We start from the raw sequence: 22,826 nt of genomic DNA, 5'->3' as shown, positions 1-22,826 counted from the left end.
AGCATGAGACTGACCTAAAGTAGGCCGATTGCATCGCTGCATTCCCCTTATGTAGGTTCTAGGAAATGAGATCATTCCCCCTCACGTGGCTGCTAGGAGCTCACCGTGGTATTTGCTCCCGTGTGTTACAAGTGAGGGTTCACCGGGGGGCAGCAGCTGCTGGGGAGCCAGCTTCTTCTCCCCCTCTCTGGTCATTTCATGGTTAAACCTGGAAGGCTGGCTGTCTAAAGAGAGTCTTTTCTCCGCTCCAGGAGACAAAGCCCCCCCCCCCCCCCCTTGAGAAGCTACTAAGGTGTACGGGCAAATATGCTCCTTAGCCCAGGGAAGGGTTAATTATCATACAACTCCTTGTTTTCTGTGGCGATCCGAGGATTTTAATGTCTGCTAACCCTACCACTAACACACATTCTTTTCGGGGGGGGGGGGGGGAGGCGGAGCGGGGGTGAAGAAATGCTTCTGTGCTCTAGTTTAAAATGCAAAGGTATGATGTTATTTGTCACCATGCCCAAAAAAGTCCTTACTTGATAACTTTGCCAGAAGAGGGAGAGAGAGAGAAGGCAAATGTTCTCCCAGCTGTTTCCTGTCTACAGTGTCTGTGTTTTGTAGATAAATGTGAGGATTTTCTCTAAATCCCTCTTCTGTTTGCTAAATCTCACTGTCACTGCTAAATTCAGAGCAGCTAGAGCCTGCGCAATGGAATAAAGTCCTCAAAATTGAAATGTGACATAGCTCTCGACATATTCCCCCATCTCTCTGGATTCCTCTTCTCCCATTATTACTGCTCACCAATTCATTTTCAGACTTTGCACTTCAGGAGCAATGGACAAATTCAACAGTCTTTCAACACAATTCTCTAAGTGCTGCCTTTGTGATTTCTTGAAGGTAAATCTTTCTTACTCTTTGCAAGCATGTGGGCATTTTATTTCATTTGATTATATTTTTCAAAATTTTTTTTTTGATGTGTTGCTTGCTCTCTGCCAGGGAGTGGTATTCACTTGTAAATGACATTGTTTCCGAGGGGGGGGGGGAGATGGTGATTTGCAAACTGCTGACTGTGCAATTTTGTTGGGGTGGGGGGTCTAGAAAATAGCTCTGGGGAATAAGTTGCATTTGCACGAAAGGCAATCGGGGATGGGGAAAACTGCTGCAGGTACTTGGACTGACTACCACTTTTGCAAGCTTTCATGTATATCATTGTTGGAGATGCCTTTGCATCTTATCTATAGTCAGAGGCTGTGGAACACCCCCCCCCCCAAGGGGGGAATAGAAACTCCCAGATGTTTTCTGCAGGTGCAGATGTTATCCTATAAACCCTAGGGGCTTGTCTCGGTAACTTTGTCAGGACTGGGACTGTGATCCAAGGCATATGTGCCCCGAGTTATAACTTTTGCTTATTATCTTGGTGTTGGCTGTGTATGCACTTACCTCCGACTTCAGCCATTCAAAGTTAGAAGGAAATTGAGTTGGCTCTTTGGGAAAGCAACCTTTGCGACTCTTGCTGACCTTGCATATTCCTATAGCCGAGAGCAAATGTATACTGTATAAGGAAAGCGGAAATTACTCCAGCAGCTGCCTGTCCAACTTCTCCCTTCTGGGGAGGGCTTCTGGAGGCAAAAGTTTAGATGTGGGGCTTCATGTCAGAGCTCTCTCTCCTTTGGGCTCGCTAGTGGCAGGTCTCTCAGTAGGTAAACCTGGCTTGCTGGGGATGCACTGACCTCTCTTTCGGCTTCTCTCCCCTGGCCCCAGTTCAAGTTTCCATTCCTGACACAAGCATAGCCTTGGAGACGGGTGTTTTTTCAATTTGCTAACACTTTTGTGCCGGGGACAGACACCACCACCGCCAGGACAGTAATTGCCTCGCAGCTCAATTCATAAATGGTAACTGCTGCTTAAAGGCAACCTTCATTCACTGTTCTTTCAATCATCCAATGGATGGGGGGGGGGGCGGAGAGGAAGGGGGGACTTCGTTAGACAAGTCAGGGACTTAGGAATTTCTGGGACCCACATGTCAGGAGGCACCCGGTCCTGATTCTCCTGAGGGGACACATCGATTTTGATCCTGAGAATAGCAGTGTTATAAAAGGCATGAAAAGCAACCAATTGTCTTTGTCTGGGTTCCTGTCCAACACACAGGCATGTGGCATGTGGCATGTGGCAGAGTCCACGTCATTACATCGTACCTACATGTTGGCACAACTTTTGTCCTTTTGCAACCAACTTGTCGAGTCCTTCTGTCCCGTGTGCCGGCACTTTTCAGAGCTGGAAAAACCCATGGGGAGTGACTTTCTCTCCCCCGCCCCCCCCATACCTTAATTGGGTAAATGATTTGGTTCTAACTTTAAAATGCACTTGAGTGAGCCACCAGGGTCCTGCTCACGGGCTGAGTTCTCCCCTCCCCCCCCCCTCGTTGCCCACCCCCCCGCCCCTCACCTCCCACTCCACATGACTCCAAACTGTTCCAAGTAGTGGAGTCAGGAGGAAAGAGGTGAAAAAGGTAAGCCAGGCGCTCAGGTCATTTGACTGACCTGCCCCAATCCTGTGCTGCTGTAATCGGAATGCAGTGGGAATTGGTCCTTTACTGGGGGGGGGGGGGCGGGAAGGACCCACTGGGATTCCAGCTGTGTAGTGAGCCCAGTGTTTGAATGGACAAAAGGCCGTTTACCCAGTCCCCTGGTATACCTGCCCTGGGTGTCCAAATGTAACTAGATGCTTTCATAAACCCCACCCACAGAGCAGCACATGTTTCTTAAAGTCTTCAGCTTTCAATTCACATCAGCCACATAATACCCACCCTGACCTGCTGTAAAAGACCTGCAACCCAATTGTCACACCTCCGTGAGTATTTTCTTATGAATATTACCCTGCAATTTCCTTGGCCCCCTTGACTGGAGCCCAGACATCTTGAATCAATTGAGGAGCCATTTAATTAAAATTCAGATCAAAGAAGTTTTCTCTGTAGATTGGGTTCCTGAAGGACTTTTGAGGGAACAGTGTTTTTAGTTTAGATTTCTTTTTCTTCCTTCTCCCTTTCTTTTTTTCCCCTGAGTTTCTTTCTCTTTTCCTTTCTTATTTCTTTCATTTTTCTTTCTTCCTTTTGGTAAAATAAAGGAGCCACAGTAAATGATGAACATATGGGTCGACTTCTTTCAAACTTTTCACTCACAGGCAAGCTCTTTATTGTTTTCTTTTTTGGAACACTGTGTGGATAAATTTTCGGGTTCTCTCTGTGGGTGTACTGGACTGTTCCCTTGGCCTTCATTAAGGGAAAAACCACTAGAGGATCTATCTTGTCCTAGGACTAAAGTGCTGATGTTTATCTTACAATGTAACCCAGCTGAAAACTCTGAAAAGCCCAAGTTGTTCAGTACTGGAGATTTATGCTTATAACTGGCCTTAATGTTTTCTATCTGAATGAGCTGTTAAAGACATAAAGTTCAGACATATATACATATATGTACATATATATGCATGTGTATGTATGTGGTATAGATGTATATGGGGTGTATATGGATGTGTGTATATGTGTAATACATTGTACGTGATATATGTAATATACACACCTATCCAAGTGTTTAGTCCACTAAGGCTCTATGGTGAACAATTTTTCTAATGCATTTTTTCCTAAGAAGTGAGGAATTAAAAGCCACTTGTGATTACAGGTGCCTGACCTACCAACTCAAGATCTGGGGAGAATAGAGTTGCATAAAGTAAAGGAGGAGAGAGGATGAAAAAAGAGGGAAGTGGGGAGAAGAGATGAGTTAGAAATGGTACATTCTAGAAATGGCCATACCTAGAGAGTGGTATGTCTTTTAAGATTTTTCAAGGGTGCATGCTCCTTTTTAAAGAAAGTGTTGAAGTCATATTAGGGGACATTGGGGTGCATTTGGTGGGGTTTTCTATTGGCAATGTGGAAGAAGAAGAAGAAGAAAAAACATTTCCAAGTAAGCAAATGGAAATTGGATGCTTGCTTATTTCTTATAGCCTCATTGGATTTGGATATGTGGGTGGTTTCCATTCAGAGGTGTCATTGAGAAAATGGAAGAAATGTTCAACCTTCTCTTCACCGCCTCTTCCATTTCATGTTGGTTATTTATAATGCTTTGCTGTCTATTTTACAAGCATTTGCTAAATATTTATGCTGTGTTAACGAGAGTCAAGGGTTTGGGTTCTTTGCCAAGTGCAGGAATAAAAAGTCTGGCCACAAATATGGAAATCTTAATTAAAATGACCCAGCAAACTTTGCAACTGATGTAAAGCTATTAATTTGAGGGTTCACAGAGTGCAAAGGCAGTGGTCAGGAAATAAACGATCGTGTCCAGGTCTTCAAAGGGGAAGAGGTTGGATGGGAATGCCATTGTGATGAGGTTAAGAGAAGCTTACTTCAGAATGATGGCTTCCAATTGCTGTTTCTTATCCTACCTGCCCAGGAGGCATAATTCATTTTACCTACTGTCCCGGCAGTTTCCCTCTGATTTCACTGATGTTGAATTAGACCAAGAGGGAAGTTATGCTTCTTAAATTTTAAGACTTTTTGGACAGAGCCAAAGCTTTGAGACATGGGTTGATACCATGGAAAACCAAATGATCATTTTCAAATTGGTTTTATTCTTTTTGAGAATAGATCTGGGACTCAAGCCTCAGGAATCCATCTCCTGGCTCCATTACTATTTTGTCTCTCTCTCTATGAGTGGCCAAGTCCCATCACTGGGGGGTCCTTCTGTTTATTTAGCTATAAAATGGATATGATGACATAAGGGCCTCTATGAGGTGAAGGGAAAACTGTTGGGGGGGGGAGGAACCACAGAAACAAAAAAGGCTTTGAAATGCTTTGGCAAGTTCCACATATGCTGTAGGCATTCACTAAATATTTGTCCATTCAATTCTGATTGGATGAAATGGACTTTAGAAATCAGAAGTAGAAATCCATGGTGTAGAGAGCTGACTTATGAGTCAGGAAGCCTTGGATTCAAGTCCTTCCTCTGACATGCTAACTGAGTGACTTTGAGCCAGTCACTACACTGCTGAGCTCAGGGCTTCTTATGAGGAGCTCCCCACATCAATAAAACCAGAGGTCCACACCCTAAAGAAGTCTGCATGTAATGATCCAATCTAATTTCTGATTTCTTGTATTTTATAGTTTCTGGCCCCTCTCCTCACCCACCCACCCCCAGTGCCATCTTCCCCCAACTGTAATAACTGCCACTATTTTGCAGAGAAGAAATCTGATTTTTTTAAACAGGAAAAATATGGAGATTTGTAACACCACTGCAAGACCCTTATTGATAGAGTAGACTCTCTTATAATTAAATGGAATTGGGGGCAGCTAGGTGGTGCAGTGGATAAAGCACCAGCCCTGGATTCAGGAGGACCTGAGTTCAATGATGATGATGATGAAGAAGAAATGGAATGAAATGTTTTAGTTAAACACACATTCTGGTAGATAGAGTTGTCATATATAGTAAACATATACAACCAATTTTCAAAGCATTCCAAGATAATTAAATGAATTTAAGACCAAAAAGAACACAATGTGATCTTAGAAGACACATTGAATTGATCATTAAGAACTTCTTCGGGTCCTACTTTTTGTGACCTTTGGCAAGTCATTTAACCTCTATGGTCCTTAGTTTCTTCATCTATCATATGTGGGGGGTTGGTTTAGATGATCTTTCATCTGTTGTCCAGCTCTAAAATGATCAGTTATCATCACATAATCTTAGAGTTGGAAGCTGGGGTGTCTTGGTAAATATTTAATGATTGGCTCTCCAGGGGGGAAAATTGTACACAGAACGCAATTTTAAGTATAATTTACATTATTAATATTTTCTCCATTCCTTTCTTAACTGTAGATGAGTAACAAACAATCAACCAAGCCCTAATTCATAGTGTTTCTGATTTCTGAGGTATAGACACTTGCAATGAAAATTTAACAATCAGCTCTCATAAGTCATTTTGAGCTGGCTCCTGCACACAACTGGTGGGAAGCGTTCTCAGAGACCTGTAGTTCAGCTCATGCTGGAACCTTAATCCCTTTTGAGACATCACTGGCAAGTGGACATCCATCTTCTCCTTGAAGACCTCCCATGAAAAATATTCTTGCTTCCTCCGAAAGAAGTTCATTCCTTATACAGATAGCTCAACTGGTGTAAAAGTGGAAATTAAAAGTAGCACAAGAATGCAAGTTTACTGAGATGACCAAAAACATGAGTAGAGTACAATGGAAAGAATGTTGGCTCTGAAGTCAAAGGCTATACAGTCAAGTCCTACCTGAGGTATTTGCTGGACAAGTCACCCAAGTCATTGGGCACCCCTAGCTGGAGCTGAGTCTCTTAACTACAGGGAGTCTCGATTTTTCCCCAACTACAACATAATAAGGAAGGTAGGGGTGGATGGCTTCTGAAGTCTTTCCTGGCTTTAGGTCTATCCTCTCATGTTCCTACCTTATCAAGTCAACTACCATACTTCTGTGATTGCCCCTCATGGAATGCTAGGGTTTTGATCCCCTCATCCCATGTGGGGAAATATGACATTCCTTCTGCTTATTTGGCAGGTGAAGATGCATACTGTGTCCTCCATCCATCTCTTCTACCTGGCCTTGTGTTTGCTCACCTTGACCAGCTCAGCCACAGCGGGGCCGGAGACTCTCTGCGGAGCTGAGCTGGTGGATGCCCTTCAGTTTGTTTGCGGAGAAAGAGGTTTCTACTTCAGTAAGTTGCCCTCTCCCTGGTCCCTAAATTTTAATTCCTAAAGCCTGAAGTGTTGTTAGCTTCTGTGGATTTCCAACTGCAGAGTGTGCTTGCAATTTATTGAACTATAGGGCTTGCCACTGACTGGCTTGCTCTCCTACGGCTCTGAGATTCCTTACCTTAAAGTAAGCATAATGTTTCAGTGGAGAGTTGGCAAAGGAAGCTATCTGGGGATGGAATTTTCCTTCTTAATATTCTGCCTTTTTACTGCTCCTGGTTCATCCTTCGCTCTACCTTTGAAGTAGCATGGCACAGTAGAGAGAGCACTAGCTTTGGAGTTAGAGGACCTGGGTTCAAATCCTGCCTCCTCTATGACCTTTGGTGAGTCACTTACTTCGGAGTGCCTCAGTTTCCTCATGCATAAAATGAAGGGGTTGGCCCAGATGACCTCTAAGATCCCTTCCAGCTCTCAATCTGTGATCCTTAGAGTCACTTAACTTTCGTGGCTCTCAGTTGACTCCCCTTTAAATTGAGAGAGATAGAAGGTCCCTTCTAGCTTGGAATCTATGATCCCATGAGCTATGAAATGAGGGGGCTGGACAAAGTGGCCCTTAAGGTGTGTGCATGTCTGAATGTGTGAGAAGCATATTTACTTTTTTCAAAGTATGCAGAACTCTGGGTTAAATATAGCTTACTGCTGATTTGGGAGCCTCAAGACTTGGGTTCTAACATTGGCTCCACTACTTATTACCTTCACCTGTGTGATTGTTGGAGAGGTCACTTTCCACCATTCTGGTCCTCAAGTTTCCTCATCTGTAAAATGAGGGCATTAATCTAGATGACCATTTCCAAGGTTTATTCCAGTTCCAAATGGTTTATCCTTTTGGAGGAAGATGGAAAAAGTCCACTGGCAGAAACTTACTACCAGGTTAAGTGGATGATCAATGGTATGGCCAATTGGGATGACAGGTCATGGTGACTAATGCAAGATGGAGGCATAACAAATGCAAACTGAAATCGCAATTTGTTCTCTGAGAAAGCCAATTTGTGATTTTAATAGAGGCTTAGCATTGACTTGGGAATGCTGATGAACTATAGACTCTTATTCTCTGGTTGCTATCTCCACATGAAAGGGAATCTTTGTGAAAAGAACCAGAGCATAGTAGGGCTATTATTTTTAAGTGAGAGCTGGCTAAAAGCATGATATTTTAATGCTTCAGAGATATTCAAGTCTTCCTTGACTTCCAGGGCATTCAAACTAATTAACCCCTTGGATTCACTTTATCCCATACTATAAGGTAGGGAAAGATCTCAGAACCAGGTACTTCTCCTAAGCAGCTCTGTGGAATTTCAGACTTCCACTGGCCATTAACTGGGTCTTGTGATTCAAGCAATGAGAATGTGGCCCACATCACATGTGAGTCATCCTGGAGGGTTTGTATCACCAGAAGGCAGATGAGTTTTCTCAGTTCTCCTTTCAGCTCTAAAGAAAAGATTCTCATCTCTTATTCTCTTCCCAGATTGTCTCTCTCCAGGAATGGAGAAACTAGATGATCTGGCCTCTCTACTGATTTGGGAGAGAGCCTTCTTTAAGGGAAAGGGGAGGAGAAGGAGAGTTCTATGTACTCTTTGGTGCCTTCAACCATCTTGTGGATGAATGGGTGTCTATTTCCAGCCAATGATTGAATCAAGTAGAGATCATTTATTTTCTCAGAATAGATAATTTAACTTTAATTCTTTGAATTTCATATTAATAAATCTATAATGTAAATGAATTTTAAAGAAATTACTGTTTTTAACATTAAAATTAATGTGGAGGGGATGACCTTTTGACATAAACATGATATTGTAAAAATGTCTAATCCTGCTGTGAATCATTGTTCTTCATTAAGTTTTCTGAATTTCGATGTCTCCCACAGCCCCAAATGGATTTTTTTAAAATGTCAGTCATCTGCTCTCACTGTCTCCATTCACTTAAATGTATGAATAATAGGTTTCCGCATTGTTTGGGCCTGTCAAAAAATATGACCAATGATAAAATATACCTCCTTCTTCTAAGCAGACTTTAGGTATGGAATGAGGCATGCTTTGTCAGAGATGTCCGATGTGCTCATTCATCTTGCTTAAATGTTCTTTATTAGAAAGGAGAGTGCTGAGCTGTCAGGGGAGGGGAAAACATTGGCAAATGTCACTGATTTTAGAAAAATGAAAATATCCATAAAGCATTCTTTTAAAAACAAATGCTAGAAAAAAAAAAACAAATGCTAGAATCCTAGATCTTGAAAGCACCTTGGAAGTCATTTAGACCAACCCTCTCACTGTACAGATGAGGGGGGCCCAGAGATGTTAAGTCATATTGTTGGTAAGTAACAGAGCTGGGATTCAAACTCGGGTCCTGTGACTTCAAATTCAACAGGAGATGCACTTCACCATGCTGCCTTGATAACCATGATGATTTCCAAAACATCATCTACTGGTTGGTTATTTGAACTGTAGAATGTTATGGCATTCTCTAAAGTTCCAAAGCATAGACCATGGAAAAAGAGCCTTTTGGTACCCATGACAATACATATGTATGTTTTTTTCAAAAATAAATAGGATGGAAAGCAGAGATCAGGTCTTAAGCCAGTTTATAATTGTGTTACACATGCTCATCACCCCCTCCAGATAATCAACATTCTTTAGCAATGATGATGGAAACAAACGATGGATTTCCACAAGTTTCCTTGGGTTGTGTTTGGAATACAAGGATCTACCCATTCCCTCCTTGGGGGAAAAGGGAGTGGATAAAGGATGTATCTGAAGTTCTAATTCAGTAAATCCAAAGAATAAGAGCTGTGTGTGAAAAATCTTGTCATTTTGCATATGACTTCTTGGGAGGAAAGTATTCTAAGAACTCAAGGGATCCTCTATTCATGTTATCCTTGTTGCTTCATTTATCTGTGAATGGTATGTCTCTGCTGATTTATAAAGTGGATTCATTTCATTTGAATTACTGATATGATACAAGATCCATATGGGAGGACCTTTCTGATCATCACCCTCAGAGTCTGAAAATACTCTGCTTACTCCAAGTAGAACAAACTGTTACAGTCATCTCTCAGCCTCATTCTTTTCCATCAGATTCCTTCTCTACCCAAGTTCCATTAAACTTAGTATAATTTTCTTTTTCCCAGAATCCAAATTCAAATCAGAGTAGGCTCCCATTCAGATGTCTCCTGGTGAATTCCCTCCAAGATAAGCAAGTGAGATAGATGCTCTCATAACCAGAGGAATCCCAATTTAAGAGAGATGTCGATATAAATTTGCAAGACTCCAGCTCTCCTCTTTCTCACTGGGTTTCACTAGTGATATTTAAGGCTGCCAAAATGTTTGGAAGTTAGTGGTGGTTATTGTTTTATGACTAAGATGTCAACTGATTCTAAATTAATTGGTTGCATTAGAAGAAGAGATTGATAATGTGCCTTGCATCTCAGCCAGTTACTCTTATGGGTATTAACTGTCATCAATAAATTTTTATTGAGTTAACTTTTTGCGCCTTTGAAATTTATAGTGAAAGGAGATGTCTGCCCTCAGGGTTTAAAGTCTTCAGAATGGCTTTTGGTATAGAAGATGAGTTAGAGAATGACAGTCCTAGATTTCATTAGAAATCCTGAATTTTAAAGGACCTTGGTAACTTGGTAACAAAATGCTATGAAAATACGAGCCATTATTATTACAAATCAGTTGTGTTCTTCTTTACTTTTCTCCTTCAGGAACATAGAAATTTCCCAACCTCCTATACATGTTAGATCATTAATCTAGTCAATTAATTAAGTATTATCTTGCATCAAAGGATCATAGGTTTAAAGGTGGAAGAGGCCATCTAGATTAAACCTCTCCTTTTAAATATGAGGAAATGGACATCCAGAGAGGCTAATTTAATTTGCCCAAGCTTACACAGATGCTAAGTAGGAGTCAGGATCTGAAGCCAGGTCCCTTGACTTCTGACCCAAAGGTCCTTTGACCTTTGACTTCAGTAGTCTCTCCACTATACTATGCTACCTCTCAAGATTGCCCATGAGATCTCAGAGTTTGGTTCAGTGTCAAGAAAAATCTTCCTAAGCAATAGAGTTGTCCCAAAGTGGAATGGCATACCTGGAGAGTAGTGAGTTCCCCATCTCTAGAAGACTTTCAGCAGAAGCCTGGTGATCACTCACTGGGAATAAGGTTGAGGGGCCTCTTGGTCAGTTACAGGTCAATCCAAATCACCTCTGAGTTCCCATACAACTCAGAGATTCTATGATTTTCTTTTTCACATAAGCCACATTTCCATGACTTCATAGTGTAAGTATTTAATGGACCTCCCTTGCTTTATAAACATATTTTTAGTGAAAGTGGAAGACCTCATTCATAATTAACCTGAGTTTCATGGATGTTTCATGAGATTGAATTCCAAATGAAGAGCTAATAGCCAATTGTTACTTATGTGTCATAGTAATAGTAACTTCAAGAATCAAACACTCTACATGCTATGGGAATATTGGTGGAATAATGGATACCATAGTATTCTTTAACTAGGGAAAAGATGAAATATGAAACATAACCAGACCAGATTGTCAGGGTGCTTCAAGAAGGATGGGTTATCCTACATCATACAAAAATGGAGACAACCAGCTGCTGATTTAGGTGAAGACCAGTCAAGAGACAGAGGGGTTGGATATATCTATCTCTAGAGGTACCTTCCTGACCTAGGTTTTGTCAAGAGTTTATACAACTTAATTCATTTCAGGAAATAATTTTTGAGGAGCTATTATGGCCTAGGCACCATAAACCAATTGCCTTAGTGTATTGTGTTATAGTTGCATATATAGTCTTTTACCTGACTCTTTATAATTATTTTGATAGTTGTGTCTTGAGACCACCAAGCCTGCTAAGTGGTTATTATGAGTAGAACTGGTTCCCAAAACGTTAGCTACGCTATAAATGATCCTCTAATTAGAGGGTACTAATGAGAGCTTACAACCTACCAAAACTTGGCCCCAACAGCACCCTAAACATTCCTGAAATCTACTACCCTATTATTATATAAACAAGTGTGCTGGGCTACTCTCTATACTCAAATATGGTGCTTTCTCCACAATTAAGGTGCTGGGTTTGAACTGATCCATCCAGCCTCCCCTTCCCAGCCCCACAGATTCTCCTCTTGTGACCAGAGACAGGTATTTGGGACACAATCAGTTGAAATTAAGGTGAAGTCAATGACTACAGACTGATGTTTCTTTATGTGAGGCAAATAAGCCTATGTAAGAGTTGACCTTCACAATGTTGATGTTATTAGCATCCTAACCCAATACAGTCTCATCTTCTTATAGAACTTTTAGGATTCCAAGATGCTTTTCTCACAATAGTTAAAGGGAGTAGTATGGTACAATGGGAAGATCACTGGCTCTGGAGGCAAATGACTAGGGTTCAAATCATGCTTTCTGTGTGACCCTGAAAAAATCATTTAACCTCCCTGAGCCTCTTTCCTTATCTGCAAAATGATGGCATTGGACAAGATGATATTTAAATTCCTTGCCAGCTTTAAATCCATGAATTGAAATCACTTCACTCCTCTGGACCTCAGTTTTCTCATCTGTAAAAAAAGATTGGGGGGGGGTAGCTAGGTGGCACAGTGGATAAAGCACTGGCCCTGGATTCAGGAGGACCTGAGTTCAAATCCGGCCTCAGACATTTGACACTTACTTGCTGTGTGATCCTGGGCAAATCATTTAACCCTCATTGCCCCTCAGAAAAAAAGATTGGGTTGGACTAGAAGGCCTCTGAGGTCTCTTCCAACTCTACAACCATGATCCTTCTTCTAGCCCCTTAAGTAGGTTCTTTTTACCATGATAGTTGAACATCACAATTTAATTCACCATCCCTCTGCACACTCATCCCGAAACGATTGGCAAAAGTGTCTGATGACTCCTGTGCATTTCTCATTACTGGTATCATTACTTATAATCAACACACAATCATTATATATAGTCACCCCGTGCTAATAAAGCCTGGTGGACTTAACTTTCCAAAGTACTTTCAGCAAGGCATGGAGGCTAGATCACTACACTTGGGATCCAAACACCTGGGTTCAGTTTCTACCTCAGGCATGAATGAGGAACATGACCTTGGATAAATCACTACCCTTTTCTGAGCTTCATTTCCCTGTCTCTAAAATGGGAATGATAGGAGCCCTACCTCACAAGGTTGTTACGAATGTCAAGTGAGACAATATGTGTAAATCAATCTGGCAGATCTTAAGCACTATATAAATATCAACTATTATTATTATCATCATCATCATCATCATCATCAACTCTAGTACCTAGTGAGGACTTACTGTGACAAATTTATGGAGGGATAAAGGCAAAGAGACACACATGAGCTAGACAGGCTTGGAGGGGTTGCCACCAAAATCATTGGAAAGAATTTCCAATGAAGTGAGATCATTGGAGTAGCAGGGTATTACATTTTATATTCCTTTACATTTGAGACAAACTTGTAAAGAGATCAATAATTAATTAATAATAATAGCCCTAATGATCAGATGAGAAAACTAAAGCATGAAAAGTCCTTGATCCCCCATCCAGCATTCTAAACATTACATTATGCTGCCTTCTATCAAGAGAATTCAATTCCATACAATTCCATTCAGCAAGCATTTATTAAATACTTACTGTATCCATCAATAATCATTTATTAAGCATCTACTATGTCAATCGAAAATAATTTATTAAGAGCCTGCTGTATAAATCAGTCAAAGAGCAGTATTAAGTCCTTACTATGTGCTATTCAGTGTTCTAAACCAGGGATACAAATATAAAAAATGGAAAATACTGTCCACCAGGAACTTTCATGCTCATCGAGGTGGGGGACAAGTGGGCATAGGGAGGAAGGGGACAACATGTATACAGATAGATAAATACCCAAAAAGTGCAAAATAAACAAAGAACAGGGATTGAGCAGATGTTCCAATATGACCAGGTTGAGCCTGAATCATCCCATGCAGAGAAGTAGTGAGGAAGTAATTTGTATGTTTCAAAGACGGCATTAGCCTTCCCTTTCAAAGATTTTTCCTACAATTTACAGTCTGGAAAGACTAATTATAGTTATGTAACAGCAGCAGCAATGCCAACAATAACAACAACAGTAATATCAATTATTAGGAGCAACTCCCTAAAATTGTAAATTACAGAATGGCTGTAGATCTGTATTGGTGGAGGGTGTTTCTTCACTGGGAGTTCTCTATACCAATAAAATCAGAGGTCTAGTTCCACCAAAATTTTATGATTAATGATAACAATAATAACAAGGAGAAGAATGGCATTTTACAGTCTGCAAAGTACTCTATAAAGTTTATCAAATTTGATCCTTACAACATCATGGGGGAGGGGTGTTATTAACCATATTTTACAGATAAGGAAACTGAGGCTCAAGAGCATTAAGTGATGTGCCTGTAGTTGCACAGCTGGTGAATGTCAGAGACTTGAGTATTCCTGAGTCCAGGTATTGTACGCCATCTGCTACACCAGTGGTTTTTATTTCCGCAAACCCTTTCAACACCAACAAAAGGTGTTGTCAATCTCCATAGTGATGTAATAATCTACTCATGATATTCCTTTAGATTTATTCATTAAAAATTTATAAATCACCCACTATGTGCCAGGCACTGTGCTAAGTGCTTTACAAACATCTCATTTGATCCTAACAACCCTTCAACGCAGTTGCTGCTATTAGGTTCATTTTCCAGTTAAGGAAACAGAGGGAAACAGAGGTTAAGTGACTTTCCCAGGATCATACAGCTGGGAAGTGTCTGAAGCTGTATTGAACTCAGGTTGCTCTGACTTCAGACCCAGAACTCTCTATCCACTGAGACATGTAGCTGCCTTGGTGCTTGTAATAACTACAGTGATAACTTTGGCCCACCAACTGCTTCAAATCACTTCAGAAATAAACTTATAACGTTTCAAACATGGACATATCTATTGTCACTGAGGATAGATATAGATATAGATATAAATATAGATATAGATATAGATAGATAGATAAATATTTGTAACATAATTGAGCAATTACTGACAACTAAAGGGACTTTGTTTTTTTTGTTTTGGGGGGGTTTTGTGAGGCAATTGGGGTTAAGTGACTTGCCCAGGGTCACACAGCTAGTAAGTGTTAAGTGTCTGAGGCCAGATTCGAACTCAGGTACTCCTGAATCCAGGGCCGGTGCTCTATCCACTGCGTCATCCAGCTGCCCCCTAAAAGGACTTTGAAAAAATTTTTAGTGCAAACTCCTTGGACCATTGAGTTCAAAAACCCTCAGATAGGAACCACTGTGCTATACAATGTAGAAAGTACTTTGGAAAGCCAGCTTTAAATAAAATATAGCAATGTAAGGCATTATTCCTGTGAATATTGCCACTTCACTGGGTCCCTCCTACATTGTTATATGTGATGTAACAAAAAAGACTGGACATCTCAAGTCAAGTCTTGGCCCTATCTTTTAGTAGCTGACTGTGGAAAAGTGCTTTGACTTCATTGGCTTCAGTTTCTTTATCTATAAGAAATGGATAATAACAGTCACAATACCTCCTTCTGGGAGCTATGATGAAGATCTCTGTGGAATAATGAATGTGAAGTGCTTTGTAAACTCTAACACATTTTAGAAATGTTGGTTATTGCTATTGAAAATAACGAGAATGCTCATAATCTCCAAACTGTGGAATGAAAAGCTTTCAAAATATAGAGACCCAGCAGAAGAAATTGAAACCATGTGGGGAAAGGGTGAGGCTCACACTCTTCCCATCATTCAGTCTGCTACTGAAGTTGTCTTGGAGATGATTTCAATCAGGCTACAGAGGGTGTACTGACATTCCACTATTGAATTACCAAAAAGCAGTTATTTTATCTACTGAAGAAATGTTAACTATAAAAGAATATTACTCATTTCAATATGGGTATATTGACTTGTCCCAGGACTGTCTCTATCTGAATTTCATCAAAAAATAAATTCAAGAATTTGATGATAAAACATCTCCAACAAAATCACAGATCTGGACGAAAAGACTAACGGATGTGTATGTAGGTAGAGCTTTAAGATTTGCCAAACATTTTACATACATGACATCATCTGAGTCTCACAACAATCCCATGAAGTAGATGACATCATCATCCCCATTTTACAGATGAGAAAACAGTCCCACAGCGACCGGGGCAGGATTCAAACCCAGGTCCTCCTGACTCCAAGTCCAGTGCTCAATCTTAGCAGCAGTGGACGTTTCCAAGGCTGCTCTCTAAGGATGTTTATAGAGGAGGTCCTGGTTAGACCAGATGACCTCTACAAATCCCTTCCAGCTCAGTTTCTGGAGATTCTGAAACTCCCAGTATTCCCAGCCTTGCATTTAATTTGGCTCGGATCTTGAGGACTTCTTTGGTGGCATTTGGGTATACACTGGAGCTGCAGTCTGGGGCAAGATGCCATAGCAACACCTCTCCAGGAAAATGCCAGCAGCCTGGGAAATTCAAAGGAACAACTTTTCCGTTCTCTAGAAGTTCAAATCCCCAGGCCTTATTAGCTGTTAGGCTGAGGGGGATGACAACACTGCTTTCTGTTTGTCTTTATCTATAGGCTAGATCATGTTTAAAACCCAGAAGGAAAAAAAAAACTGTGACTTGACATCTGATCCCTTAACTGCAGTTAGCTGTATGCCTATTTAATGCATTGTTTAGTCTCATTGGCTAACGCCACTTAACGAAGCACTCAGCTAAAGCCCGGCATTCATTCTTGGCATGGCTGTCCCCTCTTGCTTTTTTCACTGAACCTTAAATACCCAGAAAAACCCTTGACTTACTTTACTCCTGGCATGTTTCTTTATGCAATTGGCCTGAACCTTTGCACGGGGGCCTCTGCATTTGTCCTGAAATAATTAATGGCTTTGCAATATTTGATCAGCAGCAGCCACAGTTGCAGGGAAGAATGATGCAACTGGCAGAGACCACACAGTCGTCTAATGAAAACCTCTTGCATTAAATGCTCAGAGGCAAGCTGTTTTGGGGCAGGAGAATCACATGGTGACCTCCAGAAGCAATGTCCAAAAGACTGGAGTCTCACTTAATGGCCCATCTTGTGGAAGGTGGTAAAAGTACAAGATTGGACTGGATCAGAGGTTCTTAAGCTGGAGACCTCCAAATCTGATACAACCCAGTTGTTTTACAGGTGAGGTAGCTGAGACCCAAGGATCCTTTCTCAAAGTCATATAATTATGGACAGAAATTGGAAATAGAAATCAAGTAGTTTTCCTGACTTCTTATGCTGTTGGGTCTTATTTACCATGCTTGCTTCAGACTTGGATTGGAAGTGTAAAATTAAAGGAGGAATCTATGTTGTGAGAAGTTCTCATATGAAATAGGAGGTGCTTTTGCTTATCATCATTAATGATGCAGCATCAATATACAGAAGCATTTGCAAAACCAGTTTACACAAATGTACGTTATAGCACCAAGTCTCTCTGTTTCTCTGTCTCTCGTCTCCATCTCTCAGTCATTCTGGCTCTATCTCTGGCTCTGTGTCTCTGACTCTCGCTCTCCCCTCCCCCGCCTGCCCTATGTAAAGACCGTTCCCAATGGGGTCTCTCTTTCCCAGATTCCATTTAAAAATCGAAGTTCAGACTGTTATTGTATATTCTATCACTCCTACTCTTGGATTGCTCTCTCCAATGTCAACTCAGCTTGAGCTGCTTTGGAATGACTTTATAACACCGGGCTATTGGAAAATCTGAAACACGGTGATGAGTTATTGGGCCAGTCATTATTGCTGGAGTTTTCAGTGAACTCAAAAGTCAACACTGCCCCAGACCAAGAGGGATTTTTGACTCCGTTTTCTGCAGAATCCAAAGACAATGGTGCATGAATCTCTACTGAAAGCCCTCCTCCCTGAAGTCTTCATGAAATGGGGTGGATTCTTTGGGTTTGAAGAATTCTCAAGCTCCAGGCAATGTGCCTAAAAGCACAAGACCACAGATTTAGAGCTAGAAAGGACCTCTGAGATGATTTAGTCTAAGCTTTGATATTACAATGTAAAAAAAAATATATCAAGGACCAAAGAGGTAAAATTACTTGTCCAACGTCACACAGCTTCGAAACAGCAGAGCCAGAATCCAAGGTTAGTTCCTCTGACTCTGAATCCAAAGTTTTTTAAGCTACAGCAGGCTGTATTCATTATCTTCTGGATTCCAATATCCCTTCTTTTAACTTTAAAAATATGTCTATCATGTAGCCAATTCTCATAAGCACCAGCACGATGCGCCATTTTCCCTGATGAAATCGACCTTTCATCATTGACGTATGATTGAGAAAGTCTGCACGAAGCCAACCCACATGCAGTCAAGTCCTAATATGTGCAAAACTGGGGGAGGGAGTGCATCTCTTGGGAATCCTGGGCAATTTCTGGATAATCTGGGGGTTTCAATCTCCTCTCCCAGGAACTGCTTTCCCTCCCCTTCAAATGCATTGTTGAAATTTCACTTGATCTCATTTTCCCCACTCACCTACCAGTGGAAAATGAATGGGTTGGGGGGCGGCTAGGTGGCGCAGTGGATAAAGCACAGGCCCTGGATTCAGGAGTACCTGAGTTCAAATCCAGCCTCAGACACTTGACACTTACTAGCTGTGTGACCCTGGGCAAGTCACTTAACCCCCATTGCCCTGCAAAAAAAAAAAAAAAAAAGAAAAGAAAAAAAAAAAGAAAATGAATGGGTTGGGCCAGACCCAAAGACTTCTTCCAGCTCTGACATCATCTGATTGTGGGATGTTAGGGAGTGTTGAGAGTCAGGGACCAATCACAAGCTAGATCATGGTTGGTCCTGGAATGACCCCAAAACTGATTCTGTCGAATCAAAAGATTCATGAGCAAGTAGTCATTTGGTAACCCTTCCTTCAAAAATAAAAACTGTTCATATGGGTTATCTTAAATGATTTTGAGTGGTCTCCCACTTCCTAATTATCAAACTTGAGTATTATTTGTAGGTTAGCCTTTTAAAAAATAGATTTGCCATCAGATGAAATAGTTCAGGGCAGAGTCTTCTGACTAGAAATTTAAACATCTCTATCCAGAGTTATTTTAGTCCTTCATTCATTTAACAATTGGTTATTTTAGTCAATCATTATCATTTATTAAGGGTTATTTTAGTCACTTGATCAACAATATCCACCATTTGTCAGGCACTGCACTAGCTGCTAGGGACACAAATAATGCAAAAACTCTCCATTTTTAAATGTCTATGTCAGACGGTCTTTTTTGTCTCAAAATCACTCAGTTTATTTCTTTGTAAGTAATATCAAAGTGTTGTCAGTATAAAATAGCACAGTGTGAGGGTCATTAGAGTGGGAATGATGAAGACTTGGGTTTGAATCCTACCTCAGATGCTTACTAGCTTGTTCTTCCTCTGTGACTTAAGCTTATGACTTTGGACATTTCATTTCATTTCTCTGGGGCCCCTGCTATAAGGGGGAATAAGGAATTGAGGAAGGAATTTAGAAAGATAGCATGATGTCAGAACTGCCCAATCTTGATTCCGTGACATACTGGTTGTGGGATCCTCAGCAATTTATCCACCCTTCCAGTGTCTCAGTTAACTCTCTAAGGAGGTAAGTTACAAATGAGTTGACATTTGCATCAGTGGAGGAAATTTTCTCACCAGGACTTCCAGAGAATAATGAAGGAATAGACCTAGACCATCTCTTCCCATTGACATTATCAATAGCAATAATTGTGTGAATTATCAGTAGCAGAAATAGAAGTGATAATAATAATGATGAAACTGTCAATTATTTTGTTAATGTTTTTGTCAATCTCTACCTCCCATCTTGAATATCTTAAACTAATGGGGAAAAAAATGATATTTCTGATGATCACTGATACTCCTACAGTGCTTAAAAGTCTGTGAACTGTTTTATATGCTTTATCTCATTTGAACTTCACAGCAATCCCATGAGGTAGGTAGTACAGACATTGTGCCCATTTTGCTTAGGAGAAAACTGAGTTAAATGACTTGCCTGTGGTCACAATATTAGTAAGAGTCAGAGGCAGGATTTGAACCCAGTTTCTCCTGACTCCAAGTCCAGCATGCCTCATTCATCTAACACTTTAATTTCCAAAGTGTCTACCTCATATCAACCTGAGGAGTATGAGTCTTCCATTTTGCAGAGATGAGGAAATTGAAGCTCAGAGGTTGAAATTCCTTGCCCATAGTCACATGGTAAACATGGACACTCACCTTCAACCCAGTTCTTCTGTTTCTGAGTCAAGTCTTGCCCCAACTATACCAGTTCTTTCTCTCGGGAATCAAATATTTACTCAGCAGTCTGAGGTACAGGTCTGTAATCTTACTGCATCTCTCCTATTCCTACACATTATTGGGTCACTCATCAGATAATTCCATTAACAAGAGCATTTTCTCATTTTCTGTGATATTGATGATGCATAAGTGCTATAAGGAGTTAATCAATCCACAAACATTTCTTAAATTCCCACTATGTGCTGGGCAACATGCCTTCCATGATCCCTCTCAGTTGGGTCAGTTAAATGTGTGTTGTCATTATTGTTGTTTTCAAAAAATAAACGAATGCTTTTGGAAAGCTTTGCACAATTTGAAAATACTGTTGACTAGTTTATTCATTCCAATTGGTCGCCAACGTGAAACCACCAAAGATAAAGGCATCATAACGTCTTGCCCCTGTGTCCCCTGCATTCCTGACATACGAGTCAACAGGTCTTCCATGAAGAAGCTTAACTTTTCCTACGTATTTTGAGTTTTATGTTTCTTTCCATTAAACTTTCCAGCCACTCATAGACATATTTAGTTTGGCAATGAGCAGCAGTGACTCATGGAATGAAGAAATTTGAAAGCAAAGCTACTGAAAATGGATCTAATTTCTGTGTGTGTGTGTGTGTGTGTGTGTGTGTGTGTGTGTGTGTGTGTAATTTGGGAGCCAGCGATTGATAATTTGTCTAATTTTTCTGGGTTTCATCAACTGAAGCCCTGCCAAATATTTGTGCTGTATGGATGCTTTGTTATGCCTGAAACGTATAACGAACTTCAGCTGTGACTCTATCGAATACAGTCAAAATGTAAGACTAGGGTTGGCTCCTTTTCTCATTGTTTTTGGCTGAGCCCCCTCAATCAATGGGTATCGAGCGCAAAAACAAGATCATATTGAAACCATTTTCTGCATGTTCCTTCCTATGGATCCAACCTTTTCACTTTCAAATTTGCCAAGCTTGAACAAATGGCCCCAATTAAAGGGATGACTCTGTCTTGGATGGAGAGGGTGCCCAAAGTGGAGACGGTAGCTTCTCCAGCACTGTAGGTCTTCAAGCAGAGATTGGATGAGCACTGGTTGGAGATGTGATGGAAGGGAACTCCTAGAGGGTTGGGAGGGGGTCTATGACTTGAGGGAACCCTTCCAATGCTGATATGCTCTACAACTGCCAATTAATTGCATTCCCTTTATTATTTCTCTCTGAAATTTGTGTAGGTATATTTTTGGCTAGGTGGTCATCTCTCTCAATGGATTCCAGCATATTCTAGCAATTCTTGCTTCCTCTTATTAAGCATATGCTTAAATATAGAGATGAAATTTATGATGGGGTCATCCAATAAAGATAATTCAGCTTTCCTTTAATACTATCAGACCATAGGTCCTAAATACACACACACATACATACTTGAAAATTAATAAAATTAATAAAATATATTAATACTCCAAGCCAATCAACAAATACTAATCAAGTGCTTATTTTTCTGCTAGGCATTGTGCTAAGCTCTGGGGATCCAAAGAAAGGCAAAAATATTGTCCCGATCCTTAAGGAGCTCACATTCTAATGAGTTACTTAGGAGAACCTTGCATACAATTATGGAAATTTCCATTAAGCAGGAAAGGGAAGATCCAGAGAAATAAGAGACTCCCAAAACACATGGCCAACGGGGAAAAACCTAGGGCTGACCTCTAGAGTCAGAAGCACATCACTTACTGCCTTGAAGTCATCTGGTATGGCTTGGTGTGTGCCATCCTTAACCCAGCTCTTAAAAAAAAAAGCACAGGAGTTCATCTCTTAGAAGAGACCAGGCTCAACTGGCTACAGAAATATTTTTCTGGCCAATAACTTGGCTTTGATTTATGATGGGAAAGTTTGGTTTTATAATCAAAGCAACAGTCTCTTTATGCTCCAAGGAGTGCAGAAAGCAAACACCAGAGAAATGTAGTCATTTGAGGGATACTAGGGGCCAAAAGGTACCCATTGATTGGCTTGGCTTGGGTCTCTCCTCTCTGAATACTGACTAGTCAGGTCTTTGATCAGAACCAAATTATTAAATCTTGCACCCAAGACCAGAAGCAAAAAAAAAAAAAAATTTAAAAAGTGGTCCTGGGTCAAGAGACTGAGGGAATGAGGGAGACTGTAAGGAGAAACTACAGACTTCAGGATATAAGACATTGTGGGGGGAAAGACCCTGTCCTATTGATGAGAGACAGAGACTCAGGACAAGTAATGTCATGTTACTTCTCTGGGCCTCAGTTTCTAGAACTGTAAGGGGAGAAGGCTGACCTAGATAACTTCAAAGATATCTTCCATCCCTACATCTTTGACTTTATCGATGACTATATTCATATGAAGGGCTATGGGCTATTCTAGGGAAGGAACAGGAATGGAGAGGATTTCACCTAAAGGTGGACCTTACCACCACTCTAGAACATGACTGCCAGCAGATGGAAGAATAGAGTTTGAGAAGTTCAGCATCTGGTAGCTTCCTATTTTAATTCCCAATTCTTGTTAACTATCCAGACAGTTAGCTAGGTGGTACTGTGTTTAAGAGCCCTAGACTCTGGATTAAAGAAGACCTGAGTTCAAATCCTGCCTTGCATATTAGCTGTGGTAACCACTCTGAGCAAGTCACTTAACATCAATCTGCCTCAGTTTCCTCCTTTGTAAAATGGGAGTCATCATAACACCTGTTCACAGGGTTGTTATGAGGATCCAATTAGATGATATGTACAGCTTTTACAAACCTTAAAGATGCTACAAAAATGCTAGCTATTATTATTTTTATTATTATTTGTTATTCT

At 40.7% G+C, this 22,826-nt stretch overlaps 1 protein-coding gene across 7 annotated transcripts in view; it reads left to right on the top strand.

Moving 5' to 3' along the window:
- The first annotated feature begins 281 nt into the window (after positions 1-281).
- IGF1 (insulin like growth factor 1) overlaps positions 282-22,826 on the top strand; it is a 107,422-nt gene continuing 84,877 nt past the window's right edge. For 2 of the 7 annotated variants that reach the window (XM_043968451.1, XM_043968448.1), the window contains exons 1-2: positions 473-882; positions 6,551-6,707. In XM_043968451.1, the coding sequence (XP_043824386.1) occupies positions 820-882; positions 6,551-6,707 (220 nt within the window). In that variant the 5' untranslated portion in view covers positions 473-819. Of the gene's footprint in view, positions 295-472; positions 883-2,720; positions 2,836-6,550; positions 6,708-22,826 lie in introns of those variants that run through there. The other 5 variants (XM_043968450.1, XM_043968449.1, XM_043968453.1 and 2 more) reach the window with 5 other exon arrangements.

The sequence above is a fragment of the Dromiciops gliroides genome, chromosome 5 (assembly GCF_019393635.1).
Source record: "Dromiciops gliroides isolate mDroGli1 chromosome 5, mDroGli1.pri, whole genome shotgun sequence".
Lineage (NCBI taxonomy): Eukaryota > Metazoa > Chordata > Mammalia > Microbiotheria > Microbiotheriidae > Dromiciops > Dromiciops gliroides.
This window is presented reverse-complemented; position numbering and strand designations above follow the sequence as displayed.